At 37.6% G+C, this 16,363-nt stretch overlaps 1 protein-coding gene across 23 annotated transcripts in view; it reads left to right on the forward strand.

Annotated features, from left to right (window-relative positions):
* Window positions 1-16,363, forward strand: part of cast (calpastatin) — a 55,378-nt gene that overhangs the window by 12,400 nt on the left and 26,615 nt on the right. Inside the window, exon 1 of one of the 23 annotated variants that reach the window (XM_053648037.1) lies at window positions 2,345-2,416. The exons of 20 other annotated variants lie outside the window; for them this stretch is intronic. Coding sequence is in view for 2 of the 3 variants with exons in the window: in XM_053648017.1 (XP_053503992.1) it covers window positions 9,669-9,671 (3 nt within the window). In the remaining variant the exon portion in view is untranslated. Of the gene's footprint in view, window positions 1-2,344; window positions 2,417-9,421; window positions 9,672-16,363 lie in introns of those variants that run through there. 2 more of the 23 variants (XM_053648017.1, XM_053648033.1) reach the window with 2 other exon arrangements.

Genomic DNA, 16,363 nt, shown 5'->3' on the forward strand with positions numbered 1-16,363 from the left:
CCTCACTAGTGCAGGGTGTCAAGATAGCAAAATCGTCATTTGAGTTGATTTGGGGCTCTATTTTTCTTAAAACAAATGATTATATGTATGTACACTACCGGTCAAAAGTTTGTGGACACTTGACTGTCCAAAAACCTTTTGAGCTGAAGGCGTATGAGTAAATGTTTGAAATCGATGTTGTAGACAAAAATATAATTGTGCCAACATATTCATTTCTTTCATTAGAAAACTAACATTTTATTTACAAATAAATGTTTTTTTTAAACGGACGAGTCTGAGCGAAATATTTAGAAAAGTAGCTGATAAGTGTCCAGCGTAGGTGGGAACTCCTTTAACACTGTTTAAAAAGCATCTCAAGGGGATTTCTCAAGAAATCGGGTGAGAAAATGCCAAGAATACATTTCTGGAAATTCTCGGCAAAAAGGGTGTCTACTTTGAAGATGCTAAAATACTAAATTATTTTGATTTATTATGGATTTTTGTTATTACAACATAATTCCCATAGTTCCATTTGTGTTATTCCAGAGTTTTGCTGACTTTATTATTATTATAAAATGTGGAAAAAATAAAAATAAAAATAAAGAATGAGTGTGTCTAAACCTTTGACCGGTAGTGTAGATTTAAGATATTGTGACCCTGTAGAACATTTTGTTTACAATTACATTATTATACCTCAGTTTGTAGCAACTTCTGGTTGGTTTAGTTTTATACAGACAAAAAATGCACATTGTTTTGTACTGGTTATTATACAGAAACAAAATGAGTTCAAATTTAACAAATTTAGTTCCAATTTTCAGAGAATTTGAAGTATCGTGATTCAAATCGATTTACAGTATCATGATTCGAATTGTGACGAGAGTGTATCATTGCACACCTAATATTTATTCTCACAAGATGATGGTGGTGATTTGTTCAACATATCGTAGTCCAGAAAGCCTTAGTACATAGCTAACAGCTAGGGATGCATTGATTAACCATTTTTTCTGACATAAAACCATAACGAGTACATGTTTTATGTTACTCGTCAACACAAGGTCAATCCATATTGAGAATGGTTGCATCAGAGAGCAGATTTTGTTTCAGTTCGGAAAACTGCTTCTGTACAGCTGTAAGTAAAGTACGTTTCATTGTTTTCATTGAGTCACTCGTTGTCAATGAACATACTGGGTAAGAGCTGTTGTTTTCACTCACCTAGCGTTATCTGTAGACATTTTTTAGCATTTGGGATGGGAATGGTAGACATGGGAGCACTTCTAATGTACATGCACATTTCATATTTCTAGTCCCCTAGGTCTTTTGGGAAAAGGAAATACAAATCAAAATGTCAACATACATATTTACCACTACTCTTATCTACAGGTAGGGGCTGTGATTTGATACTGAGCACATGTTACTGTCTGTATGGAGTTTTGCATGTTCTCCCTGTTTCTTGGTTTTCCAAGGTTCCATGTTTTCCAGGTTTTCCCGTTTCCATCCGCTGTCCAAAGAACATACTAGTACTGTAGGTGAATTGGCTACTTTAAATTGCTCCTAGGTGTTAATGAGTGTGTGCATGTGTGTGAATGGTGTTCTGTGATGGACTGACATTTCATCCAGGGTGTTTTCCTATCTCACACCCAGTGTTCCAGGGATAGACTCCGAATCTGCCGTGACCCCGATTAGGATAAAATGTTAACTTTTAATGTGTCAGTTTAACATGTTGCCACATGAGTTTTGTGAACTTTGTCAACCTCCTTGTGCTCCAACAACGCTGCACTATAGATCTGCACAAACAGACAAACTAGTGTTAGTGGGATATGAAACTCGAGGCTCTATATGAATTGTTTAAAAAAAATTTAAAAATTAAAAAAGCAAACGTTTCCTAGTAATTTTATATAACTGGTCTGTTTGTGCATGTTTGTGTTCTCTAGCATCGGCTTCCGTCTAAGCAAAACTGTCAGATTTCTCAGCTCAGTGTCTCAGCTCATTTCTAAACACTGCACAAATACAAACACATTCCTTGTCTCTGCTCGAGCACAATCTGCTCGCACCCAGTGATCTTGGGAACCTGTCACGAACATTATGTTCAAGATCTGTCTAACATTAACACGCCAACAATATTTCTCGATTTAATATGATTTTGATTTAAATGCTTATGGTTCAATGCTTGGAATTCGTTTTTTTTAAGGCAGATACAAATAGTGACGTTGCATAAGATTGTCACGATCTCGCCGGCAGATGGCGCTGCGGCGGCGACGTGCACGAACCAGAGCGCGCACGAACCAGAGCGCGCACATGCTCGCGCGTTACATAGGAACCATGGAGACTTTGTTTACAAGGGTCACGTGCGTTTGTTTCTGTTTGGGCGCCTTCTTGTTTAGTCACAGGTTGTTTTTCGAGGGAGTGTATTGATTGTTACCAGCTGTCAGCATTCAAGGTAATTACATTTGTTATTTAAACCCCTCGCGTTGCTGCGTACTTCGCGCAGTATTATATGTTGATATGTGTAATGGTGGCACGTGGTAACGGTTCCTTGTCATAGTTCTAGTTAAACGATAGATGTTTAAATGTGTAATTGTGCTAAGCGGTAGCGTTTCCATGCCATGTTCTAGTTTCATGTTTCATGCCTCGGTTCAAGTTTTATGTTTAGACCTTGTTTCCCGTTTTCTGGTACTCTGACTTTAGTTGCAAATAAATACGTGAACCTGCACGTGCTTCCTGTATAGTCTCGTTTCATAACAAAGATGACTTTTTTTTTTCTTTAGTTTGTAAAAGAATGTAACTTGTAGCTTCTAAAATAATTCATTGACTACGTTTACATGGAGAGTAGTAATCTAATTATTTACCTTACTCTGATTAAGATAAAAATGTGATTAAGGTCTTTACATGAGTCGCTTTTAGAATACTCCTTTTATGTACCCGTTTTACATATTATAGAACGTAATTAGATTAACGTCATTACGTCACCGCGCAATGCCGTCCGACGTCCCTCCAGAATTTCACGTATCAACATACAGTTTGTCTTTGTTATGGTACCATATACAGTTTTGGGTGTTTTTATTTCATTTTTTAACGAACGCTTTAAGTGCAGTTAATTATTCATCATGCTGTACGTGCAAATAGACAACTGCTTGAAGCCGTGGGTGCGTCTCAAACCGCGTACTTATCGTCTATATAGTAGCCGAGATGCATGTATTTTTCCCCACTACAGGCCTATAGTAGGTAAGTATGCGGTTTGGGACGCAACCGAACTCTTGTTCGCCGTAAAATGTTGAGCACTGCCGTGTGTGATCGTGTCCTGTCGCAAAATGAGGTGAAAACTCTCACACGACCTTAATAGTGTGATTAAGGTGTTTACATGTCTGTAATACACGTCGATAATACGACTAAAACAGGAGTACTCCACATGTCTTAATTCGATTAGTGTTTACTTCGAGTATGACTTTAATCTGATTAAGGTCATTAAAATGGCTGTTTAAATGGTAGTTTCTTAATCACAGTATTGTCATAATCGGGTTAATAGTGGATTATTGCTGTCCATGTAAACGCACTGATAGTCATATTTAGTTACACAGAGAAATTTTCTCGTGTTCAGAATCGGGTTGCGCAGCTGCCTAAAGCCGGGTTCACGCTGTACGATTTTGGCCACGATTTAGTGGTTTGAGACAGATTTTAAGAATCCTAAAAGATTCCTATAATCCTAGGCCAAAATCTGTAGTCTTTGATCCCTAGTTTGATGTATTCCCCGACAGCTGATTAACGACCGTTGCAATCAAATGTTTCCTCCGATTAAATTCTGGCAGTGTCGGAAGATTTGAGGCACAGTCCTGTAGTGTGGCTTCTCCTACTCCGTACGAGTCTTCTTGCGTGTGTCCATTTTTCGTGTCTTGACTGTCGTACCGTCTGACATTAATGACAGCTGAGATCCTACAGTGTGACATGGCTTAAATCAGGGATCGTGTTCTACAGTCTGACAAGCAACAGTCGCAAAGGACTATTAAAAATCGCACAGTGTGCAGCCGGATTAAAACATTGCTCGGAAGTTGTTCAAATGATTAAAATTGCGTGTGTAGTTCACACCTTCAGGGTTGCCAGCCTTTTTGGATTAGAAGTCTAATATATTGCCAATATATTGTTGCATGAATAGTCACTATAATCACATTAATCACTACATCTTTGGGTTCATTTAACAATATGGCTTCGATTATCATTACTCAGCAGCTTAGAAATAGCACTTGATCCAGCACACCATAGTGTTTTGTGTTTTACTTTTTATATAAGTTAATTGTGGAAACAATTTGTGTAGCCATGAAATACTAAATCAAGGTTATGAATTGCAATATGTAAATGGGCTGTAGGCTGATTTAGCACACTTTTAATTTGCTTTTTGAATTATTAAATTAATGCCAATGTTATAAATACATTTATAAAATAATGCAAGTGGGGTTTTAAAAAAATGCTTTCCTTTAAAACTCACCAAGCACCAAGCTATGCTCAGTTTAAGTATGTGTACTTCATAATTTTCTCAATAAAAAATTCAGTCCTTGTTTCAGCTTGTTAAGGTGTCTTGTATGATTGATTTTCCGTGAAACAAACAAACACTTAGGGGAATGATACTATTACTTAAGGAATAGTTTTACATTTATGCATAATAAGGTGTATGTTTAATATTATTATATTTTACAGTTCACCACGTATGCCAGACCAGCATTAACCCTACAGAAGTCTAGCTTCTTTAATTCATCTTAAATATGAGATAGTTGTGACTTTAGGACAAGAGGAAGATAACATAAGAAAATTTCCTTGTCACTATTTGTGTTATAGTTTTGGTTTTTGCGAACAGAAAAACAAAGGAAATGTTTGAACATGTCCACACTTTCCTCTGTATATCTATCCATTCCAGTCTGGTCACATTGGTTAGGTCAGTATTGAGTAACTGCAGGTGCTATTTGTGAACAGTTGCAAGCCCTGAAAATATCCGTGTGCATTTACATGCACAGAGCCATTTTATTGTGCATCATATTAACATATCGCCTCTGATGGTGGTATGTTTGGCTGGAAATGTGGACTCATACACTATGTCACCACTGGCTGTCTGACAGAGATGAGAATGCACAACAGGTCTTTAGTGCTAAATATAACCAGGTGCCAAATAGCTATATATTTATGTGCAAAATTGTAAAAATCAGCACACACATCAGGCAAAACAAATCACCCTATTACATTTCTTCCCTACGTACTAAGGTCCCGATATCTTTATATTAATACTCTACTGAAAGTGATTGTTTAAACAGATTACATGTATAATATTTGTATTTGCAAATGTGTGTGTTTAATGAGTATGTCAGTGATGTTCGCATGTGCATCTATATTCACACGAGTTCAAAGGTAAAGCTTTAATGACTCTCAGAGCTTTTGTGTATTTTTGGGGTGGTGTAAGCTTCCCAGTTCCCTCTGTGTCTGACAGCATGATACATCATAGCTCACGGTTACATGCACAATAAAGTGTTTTAAACGTTGGGTGGATAAAAGCATTTTGACAAAAAATTAAATATATACATCGTTCCCTTTATTCCAAATGTAATCAATCAGCCAATACCAGAATTTGCTTCTTATGGTTTGCACTGGAGCTATGAGGCTAATGTCGCTACCGTTACTAAGTAAGAAAGCGTATTGCCTCAAGTTCCAATTTGATTTGTATATTTAATTTTTAAACAAGGCCTTATTCTACGGTGCTTTAGTGATTAGCACGCGTCCCACCTGCGCACGAATCCCACCTGTGCACTGTGTACGCGGATGCAAATTTTCCCTGTGCTTCAGGGGTTTCATCTGGGTACTCCGGCTTCCTCCCCGAGTCCAAAGACACGTGTTCCAAATTGTCTGTAGTGTGTGAATGTGTGCACTATTGTGCCCTGCTGTGGGTTGGCACATGATGTTGGTTTCACTGTTCCTTTTTTTTTTTTTCAGTCACCATTTTCCAGCAGTGTTTGACATCATATTAATGAGAAGTCCAATGTAGAAGTAGCAGAGATTTTGGTGCAAACATTGCACTCCTGAATGTACATAATGATGCAGTTAGCGATCTACAAGATGACGAGCGCGATGCTGTTCATGGCGGTATTACCATGAAAGTTGAACCCGGATAGATTAAAAGTCTAAAGTGTTGCTGGATCGCTCTCTTTAGGTAGATATAAAACAAGAGCACCACTAACAGATAGTCAAACAGCATTATGGGTAATGCAACCTATAACTCATTAAGCAAAGTGAAATTATACCAGCATTAAAGAATTTCAACTAAAAAAGTCTGTCAGAGAAAAAATTAGGCACCATTAAAGATCACATCTGATTTCTAAATACTGAAGTTGTTCAAGGTGGATTTTGCATTTATTATCACTCTTACTTTGGAATAGTTATCAGTACTGTATTTGTGTTTCGTCTTCTTTTTTCTTTCTTTTATATTTGTTTATATTTGTTGCTCAGTATTTGTTTTCTTCATTTCCTCATACATTCTTCTGTGACGTATGTAATAACACTAACAGTCTCAGTGGGCCACCAAAGAGGGGGGAGGGTGGTGGGTCCAAAAGAAAAAAAAAAGAAGCAGGCATAACATGCCTTGTCAGAGAGTCATTACATTTTCATACAAACTCTTCATTTAACACGTTCTCCGTGCTCTCCTTGTACTTATTGTTAAGTTCTTTGTCCGATACCAGTCACGGAACCAGAATTCGGACCTTGCGCCGACTGATTCCTCTCGTCCGAGCTCGAGAAGAAGTCACACAGACACCATTGTTCAGTGAAAGCTTCTTAGTTTAATGATACAGAAAGTGTAGCATGTATACACAGAAGTATTGATAAAGAATGATAAATGTCAGTTGGAAGAGGTTACAGATAAAATCAGGACATCTATCGTGTAGGTTCGAGTGATATAAGAACTAAAGAAGTCCAGTCTACCAGATAATAATAAGAGGAAGAAGAAGAACCGAGAGAGAGAGAGAGAGAGAGGGCAAAAGGCGGGGTGATTAGGAATGCTCAAAACACATTCCACGAACACAAAACGGTTTGGTTCCGAGACCTTGAGAATTGAGACACAGAGACCATGCTATGAAACATATCACTTATATAACCATGACTGAAACAAAATCTATTAAAAGTGTGATCCATAATGAATCATATTTCCTTGATACTGATATCTCATTTTATCTCATATCTGTACCTGGTTACAGAGCTGACATGCACTCGAAACAAAGCAAGCATTCTCTCGTCACTTCTCTTCATTTCATGCTGAAATCATCATACCACTTCTGATTGGGTTAAACTGTGTAAATAGGTGGGGTGGAAGCCTCAAACTTGCTTATCAAAAGATAAGGGTTGCCAAATGACTGTTTTTCCCACACTCTCTCTGAAGCCCTCCTGCAGCATGCCCTCAGATGCCTCCTTCTTACCCTACAGAAGTATAAAGACAATTAATAGGTATAACTGGGCAATTAGTTGTATCTGTTATAACATAAAGCTTAATGGTGGTGTTGGTGTCTTCCATATTAGGATAGATTGGAAAGCTCTGATGGCATTTGGATGCATTCCAGTTTGTTCACGTAACAAGCAGGGGTATGCAGCTGTATTATGTTGTATATCCTGGTTAGGAAGAGTGTGTATTTTGGGATGTTGTCCACCATTAGGTATCTGTTGCACCCACAAGGACTGAGATCGAACTCAACAATGATATTTGTTTTTCGCTTTCCCACTGATTTGTTTGTATTAGTTTGGATTTATAATTAATAATGTTTTATATTAATCTTCCATGTACGTCAGGGAACTTGTATCTGGTGTATGTATCGTGTGTGTCATCAAAGTCATGTAACTCGGTGCTACAGAAATAATGCCTGCTGTACGAAGTGATAAAGCAGCATTTGATTGAACCACTGTTCTTACATAGGACCAAGTGGTTCGATGTAGGAGCTCTAGATGAAGGAATAGATATTAGTAGGGTTGTACGATTATGCTTTTTAATTTAACTTAATTTATGTTTTCACAGTAACTGATTTATTCTGGTCAGGGTTGTTGGGGATCTAGAGCTTGTCCCAGGAATACTACTACTACTACTACTACTAATAATAATAACTTTATGTATATAGCCCCTTTCATACATTAAACAGCTGCTCAAAGTGTTTTACAAAGCAAAAACTTCAATAAAAACAGCGTAAGAGAAGGAGCAGAAAATAAACTAAATAAAAATGTAATAGAAATTCTAAAAATGAAGATAAAAATAGTAATAATAGATTGGGTAAATTATACCTGAATTATATTTGAATAATATACAAAATATATACAATTGCAAATTAAATTGAATAATTACTCATAAAAAAAGTGAACAGTAGATACATGCCAAATTATTATAATATATACTGTGTTGGAGTAATGATTGCATGAAAAGCATCTGAAGTAATAAAGCAGGGTTTGATAACTTTTTGATTTCATCATGAGTAATCAGCATGCTTTTGTTATTCACTTTTTTTTTCAGTTCCTGTCTGAACAGGTTATATGTATATGCATCATATGACTTCCTGTTACCTCATCACTGATTTAGTGTTGCATCATTCCATTTACGTAGAAAATCTTTTGTTTTTTCGTTAGCTAGACACCGACAACGGCCCAAACCATGCCAGTGGGTGGCTTGGTGACGCGAAATGGCTCCTGGGTGTGTTAGAATATGAGTGAATGTGTGGGTGTCCCATTCAGGGTGTATTTCCACCTCAGTGGTGTTCCTGAATCCACCACAACCCTGAGCAGGAAGATGAATGTATGAGTGCATGTAATATTACTAGACATTTAGAACATTTTGATTGCAAAATGAGCATGGTTTCCAGTCACACACCAGGTGGCAGTGTTGTCACAGGAAATGGCTTGTGTGTACATGCTCAGGCAAGCTTTTGTTTCAGAAACACGGATGTACTCAAGCTGTGAGTTAAATCATACTGTGATGTTGATGACAGCCTTGAGTTCCTCTTGTATAAGTGCTGACACACTTTCATAAATCTTGTTTAGGCTTGTTTTCAAAAAAAAAAATATACTAAAAAGTATTATTAACATCTCTCCTGTCTTAGTCCTTCTGTTTTGACATTATTAATGAAAGCTACCTTCAAGTCAGTGGTGCATACTGTTTGTTTTTCCTTGCATTCTCTCTCTGTTTCTGGGTGGTGTTTTGAGGCAGGGCCTTACTGCTACTTTTGTGATCCTAGTTCAGATTCCAGAGCAGTGACTGTAGGAGTCACACCCATCTGAGCAGATCTCACACAACGCCTGTGACTTTGTCTAATCAAACTCTTCATCCATAATCCCATATGTTCCTTCCTTATTGCTCGGGCTCGAAAAGCTAATCTAAACCTGTGCTCTTCATCCATTGCTAGCATATTGAAACAATCTGCTTATTTTTCTTGGCTTCCTGTCAGAAATGGCCGTCATGTCCACTTCTTAGCCAATGAGAGAGCTTTCTAGCTCAGCGTCATTGCTGAAGAAGGAGGGCTTTTGTAGGAGGAGATTAGGACTTCATTTTTCTGGTGGGGCGTGTTCCTGTGTTTTAGTGTTTATGTGTGAGGTATATACTTTGTGCTGTCACACCATACAGGATTTCTTGATTCTTTGGAGTTTGTAAGGACATACAGAAAGGACAGCTTTCTAAACATAGGAGCCAGATGGTACGTACTCACAGCACCCTGTGTTCTGTGGTTTCCTGCTTTTGAACCTGAACTCTATGTGCCTGAAAAGTTGCCAACATGGACTGCAGTTCGTGGAAAATGTGATGGGTGCAATTTATGACTTTTGCCATGGTTTGTCAGTGCTTGTTTTTCATGAATCATTTGAGCAGGGGGAAAAACAGACATTTGATTTCATTTTTTTTTTTTTTTTTTAAACTTTATAGTGTAAGCTATTGAATGACAGATGACAAATGTTACTGGTAAAAAATTACGTATCTGTTGCAGGGCGGTTTCCTGTTCTAACGTGTGCTGTGAACATTAACTCTGTGTATCCAAACACAAGCCCTTGCACATTACAGAAACTTCCGAGCAGGCCTTGGATTGCTGCTTGTTTCAGTTTTTGATCTATTTGCTTTTGTTTTTCTGGATATCAATCAGAAATCATTACTGAAAGCACTAACCCAACATCACATTATGAGAAATGTAGTCTTAAACACGCTTCAAGATGACCTGGAACCTGTAGCTCTGGCATAACTTTAGTCAAACTGGAATTTCAGCTCCAGAACTAATGGCCTACACTTGGTTTGGTGGGTTAATGCTTTAAAGAGCATCTCAACTGTTGAGCAATCTGCAAAGCGAGTAAACTCTGGATGAATTAACAATCTTCGAGTCCCTAGTGGTGGTGGGGGAATTGTGAGATGCCGTAATAACAGGTCGATGTTGGTGGCGAATGTCTATGTGCAAACACACAGGTATGTGTTAGATAGGTACACAGGTAAGATTACATGCTTGCCATATAGTCTCTAAAGGCATGAGGAATTGCAAGATGTTTGCAAGTAAGAACCTGTGCAGCCCTCTGAGGTGCAGTAATAATAGAATTTAGGTATGTTTATGATTATGGAGGCAGTTTAAAGTAGCACATTGATCAAAAATCAAACAATACTCTCTGTATGCCGAGGCGTAATTAGGTTGAAGTTGTTTTCAGTCATCTTTAGGCGGACATGATGTCTGCAAGCAGAATTTAAGCAAGGTTATTATATTAGTTTATGTATAGTATAGGCAGAAAAACCTGAATGTTTGAGAGAACCCTATCTGTTCTGGCTTGACAATTCATCCAGAGTGACATCTGATGGGTTTCCCCAGTCAGCCAGACATACATAATCCACTTTAAACTACATCAGCTGCTAAGTGTTCAAATGCAGAGAGATCAGTCGTTGATATATTATGAGGTCTACAATATGATCACATAATCATACTACTCAATAAGTCTCTAGAATTCTAGCTACAAGTTTGATCCAGCTGTTTGTTTCTTGCACTGTTTACTTTCCGTAGATCATGTGTGCTTGGTTGCGTGGTGCTGTGGCTATGCATTAGTCATCACTTCCTTTAAAGAAAAAAAAAAACAACCTAAAAAAGAAAATGGAACATGCAAACGGATTTACTGTTGCCAGTGCCGTCAATGCAGCATGACTAGAGTATCCTGTACAAATTATTCTTCTTCTTTTTCAAAAAAAGAAAGGACCTGTTAGTGCCTGTGATGGGATGAGCACTTCTGTAATATTTGCATAGTGCGTTCAGGAGTCAACGTAAGCTGGGTGTGTCTGAGTCTTGCCTGTAAATCCACTAGGCATGCAAGCATCAGCAGTGAGTTCTGGGTTGTGGCTCCCATGTTCGAACCAGTTTGTCACATTATTGTATATTGGGCTGCTATTATGGTGTTTGGTTCGAGTATACAATGTGGAATTTGTTTTGCTAAATGAAATGCAGTAAGTCGCACATTGTGTCACACTTGCTCATGAACATTCCCACATATTCGTTGCACTTTCTTTAGCCAGACATTATAGCCATTAAGACATCAAGGCTAAAGAGGAGCTGCTTTTAACCGGCTCTCCATATCCGCTTCTATTTTCACCCCTCGTGTTATGGTGTTATGGTTTCAGGGATCTGTGTGCAGGATTCTGTGCCAGACCAGAGCATTCTCACTGACTGCCATGCAACAGCCAGAAAGCAAAGTTGGAAAAAGCTGTCTTCTGTCTTTTGTTTTAGAGGATTGATAAGAGGGTGTTTTGTTTGCAGAGATACTGAGGCATTTGAGGCCAGTGTGTGAGCACAGATTTGGCTATGTGAGTCATAAGACTGTGCTTAGAGGGATGTGGAGTGGACTGCAGGACAGGGAGCAATGGAGGTTTAAAGATGTACACACATTGTAGATTCCTGGTTTGTTCCTTGTTGATTTATATCTTTACTGGTTGAATTTCTGATTCATTCATTTGATTCTTTCAACTCTACTGCTTTATTTCCCCAATCGATTCTTTTGATTGATTCTTTGTTAAATATTTCTGATGATTCCTTTTTTTTAACTGCGGGTTTCTTTTCCTTTATTCCTGTGATCAATTCTTCAGATTCATTTTCCAGATTGATTCATTCTTTTGAGTAACTCAGCAGGGTTTTTCACTTGGGTTTAAAAAAAAAAAATTTTAACTCACGATTAATTTTCTGATTCATTTTTTTCTGCCAAATGATACTGGTTTATGTTCCTGGTTTGATCTCTGGACACATTAGTTTTTTTTTCTCTTGGCTTAATCTTATCATTAATTCTTCCAGGTACTTTTTCTAATTGATTTTATTGTTCTGATTAGTTTCGTTGTTTGATTTCAATTCAGGTTTTCTGATTAGGTCTTATGAGTAACCCTTGGTTCATTCTTGTGATTGAATGATTCTTCTTCTGAACGATTCTTATGATATTTTCTCCTAAGTAACCCCCCTGGATAATGTCCTTATTGATTCTTCTAATTCGTTCACCAATTCAGTGTTTTTCTGAATCCCTCACCTGCTGTATTCTCTTTCTTTCATTCTCTTACATTCTAGTTTCTATACAAGTTATGATAAAAACGTTTTTTTTTTCCCCCTACTAATATTAGTATGACATCAGCTTTTACCTGCCCTGTATTATCTACCAAACTCACATTGTATTAGAATGAATGAAGTCATAATGCAGCTGTTCCAGGGTTTATCTGTCTCTAATGGAGATATATGGGTGGCTCTCTAATGTGCCCTACAAAACCTATCTTCAGTTTGTATTAGCACTTCAAATCAAGCACTCCTAATAGATGTACCCACCTCGCATAGCTTTCCTGTGAGTGTGTGCCTTTATTTTCATTGTCGTGTTGTTATGGTGCAGGTTTAGTGTTTCGTCCCAAACATTTGCACATCCATACAGGAGTATGCTATTGATGTGCACCAACAATCTGGTTGTAATGTTGTCCTTTTGTATAAAGGATAGATCCTGTCACACAGACAGTCCCAGAGCGATTCCTTCTGGTATAGAATAAAGGTGTCAATAATCACCAGATATGTTAGTTCCTTAATTTGAATAAAAAATGTTTCCATGGGTGAATCCTCCCTACAATGCCCAGTACTGTTTTTGTGGAAGAAACCAAATGCAGTAGATTACATCCACTAGATTTCGTGTGGATTCGCAATTAAGGAAGTAATTGGTGTTAGCTTCCTCTACTGAAGTAATTCTGTACATAAGCAGACATTGTACAACACATTAGTTAACATGAACAAACCATGAATTTTTAAATTCATACACCATAAATAATGTTAATACATTTGTATTAATTGACCTTTTGTAAATAATAAACAAAATAATCAACGCTTGCATTAACTAATGTGAATACCATTAATGAGTGAAATCATTTAAGCAAAGGTCAGCTGAACAGAGAGTCTGACTAGAGAAAGTCAGGTCCTCTCCCATGCAAAAATGTTGACATCCAAGTGTCCCGTGGTGAGTGTCAGAGTATAGCATGAACATAACGAGCTATTAAACTGTCAGAACCTAACCACTTATATTTTGTTGATCAGTAGCTGAACTACACATAATAAAGATGGCTTGTGTTAATTTGTTGTGTCGGTTGTGCACATTAAAAAAAAGTGCACCAGTATAAGTGGTATTGGCGTGATGTAACACAATGTCAACTGATTAAACAAACTAGAACTGTGTCTCCAATCGAGCATTTATTGTGCTATTCTAGACATTAATACTTGAACTTAAAAAGCCTCTCATGTAGCCTTCAAACCTACTGAAAGTCTGATTTGCATACCATTCTGGGAGCTTCATAAGAATAGGTAGTGCTTTTCAATGTAAAGTGGTAGTTGTCAATTTCAGACACAGTTCATTATAACAATCATAAGAGAATAAAGAGAAATGAACAGAGCTGTCCCATGTCTTTAACAACACCATGCTAATGCGTCGCTAAACATTTTATCGGTCAATATGGAAACCTGATGGAGAGGGATGTTTCAGCTCTCTACCTAGTGTATGTTGTGTTTGTCCTCTCTCTGATTAATCTTCTAAAACAAATTCCAGATGTATATAAGGTATGCATACGAGTATGTGCACAATGCTGCTCATGCTGTGAATGCATTAAGTATACAGTGTACCAGGCCGTATGCACCACTGGCATAGATACAGCCACCTGACATGCGCAATGAAATAAAATGAAAGCTATTATAAGAAGTGTTTGTTCATCAGCTTCCTTGTTTATAATTATTTCTCAATGAGCTTAGATAAGTTCTATTTTAAGAGCTGTGGCATGAACCAACCATGCATGGGAGATATGAACTGCCAGGACTCAGATTTCTGATTCTGTATCTGATTTAAAAAAAAGCTTCTTAGAGTTAGATTTATCCACTTGCACCTCCATGAGGGTTTCAATAAGAAAAACCTACAAACACCAGCCTGTAGAAAACAAAACAGTATCTATTTCTCAGCTATGATTATATCCCCTTCTTTTCCTCCCTCTCTCGCTCGCTCTCGCTCTCTCTGTCACGCTCTCTGTCACCCTAGGTACTATTTTCATACCTGGGCAAGTGTAATTTACTGGCTCATGGCACCATATTGCTATTTCTTTTCTAAGTCTTTTTGGTTTATAAATTTCACCATGCTCTACAAACTTCCACAGACTCAAAGATCAGATGGTATTTTCCTGATTTTATGTCACAGCCCTGTTTTGTGGATATTCACGATTTGTATCACTCTGCTTCAATATAAATAGGCTTCTTCACCCCAAGACTAAATACTACACACTGCATTAGTTTGTCTGTAAAACATATGAACGTACATCTCGGTTGTGGCTAATTGATAACGAAAGCTTTTTAACTTTTAGTCACCCATGATCTCCTGTTTTAACAGCTGATTAAATCCACACCAGCTGTGAGGCACATGTTCTTCGAAAATAACAAATAGAAAATCTATTTATGTACTAGTTAGCAATGCCAGTCCTGTTTGAATATCAATATTACTATCGGTCAGTTTTGCTTTTGAGGTTACATGAGGTCAGGCCACCTCCTTTGCGTTCTCTCTCTCTCTCTCTTACACACACACAACCTTTTAATGCGCTCAGGAGATTATTTCAACATTTTTAAAAGATTACATGGTCTAGCAACTGCACCTACATACATACAATTGTTGTTCGCTTGTGTGAAGCAAATTATCTATATAAAGCTCTTGGACACATTAATTCTCCAATGTTATGTAGCAATTTGTTAAACAAACCGACTTAACCCATTAAACAAGACGTGTTTGCTTGTAATGTGATCAAACATAATCAGTAGGCTATGTATGACCAATGAGTGTACGTAAACGTAGTCTGCACAATATAGCAGGAATCTTATAAGTACAATCTTTTTGGAAGTCAGTACAAAAATGGTGCTATGTGAGCATTTTTTTTTTAAGGAAATAAGAGGAGGTGATGCACCTTTCTGCGTCACATTACCACCTGTGCTAATAATCATGAAATAAAGTCCTCCGTCACTTTTTTTAAAAGCAGAGTTCTTTGCCATGCATGTGGTCTTGCTTTACCAGTTCAATAAGTTTAGGTATTCTCACTGAGCCTGTTTGTCAGTAGATTACTAGTAAATATGACCCTGCGGGTTGATCAGCCTAAATTACAGAAATGTCACTCTTTCTTTCGTGATGCTTGTGTTTGTGACGATGCTTTGTTATGACTTGCCATAGAGCACTTTTAGCTCACACCTTAATCGTATTCTGTTAGCAATGAGGGCCCTACAGCATTTCAATTCTTCAAACTAGCATGTGTTGATTTTTTTTCAATAGAACATTTAAACAAGCATTCTTGGAACTTTTATTAGCAGCTTTTCTTCCAGTGGCAAGACACTGGATGATGATGACGATGATATTAACCAATTTTAATAAGGTGTGTCCATGAATTAACATCTGGAGGTCATGAGATAGTATTTCAGCTAAGCACCTCCAGCCATGCATTTCATGTGTATTTTTCTACAAGAGTCTATGACTTGTGTGAACATCGTACAGTACATAATACATGGCTTCCAGTTTCTTATTTGATGGGATCAGATGAAGAATTCTCTTAAGCGGGCTAATGGTATGTCCATATCCCAACAGCAGTGACTCTAGTATGCCCGTATGCATTATTCCAAGCTTGATGTAAAGTGTAAAGAAAAGGAAGTCTGACTGATTTAAGCAATTCAGAAACTGCTGATCGCTAGGGATCATCACACACAACAGTCTCTAGAGTTTACACAGAATGGTGTGAAGAACAAAAAAGAGGCGGTTCTACAAGTGTAAATGAGAGAGGTCAGAGGAAAATGTCCAGATCGGTTAAAGCCTACAGTAATGCTATAGTAACTCAGATAAGCACTTTTTT

Source organism: Ictalurus furcatus, chromosome 18, assembly GCF_023375685.1.
Source record: "Ictalurus furcatus strain D&B chromosome 18, Billie_1.0, whole genome shotgun sequence".
NCBI classification, from domain to species: Eukaryota; Metazoa; Chordata; class Actinopteri; order Siluriformes; family Ictaluridae; genus Ictalurus; species Ictalurus furcatus.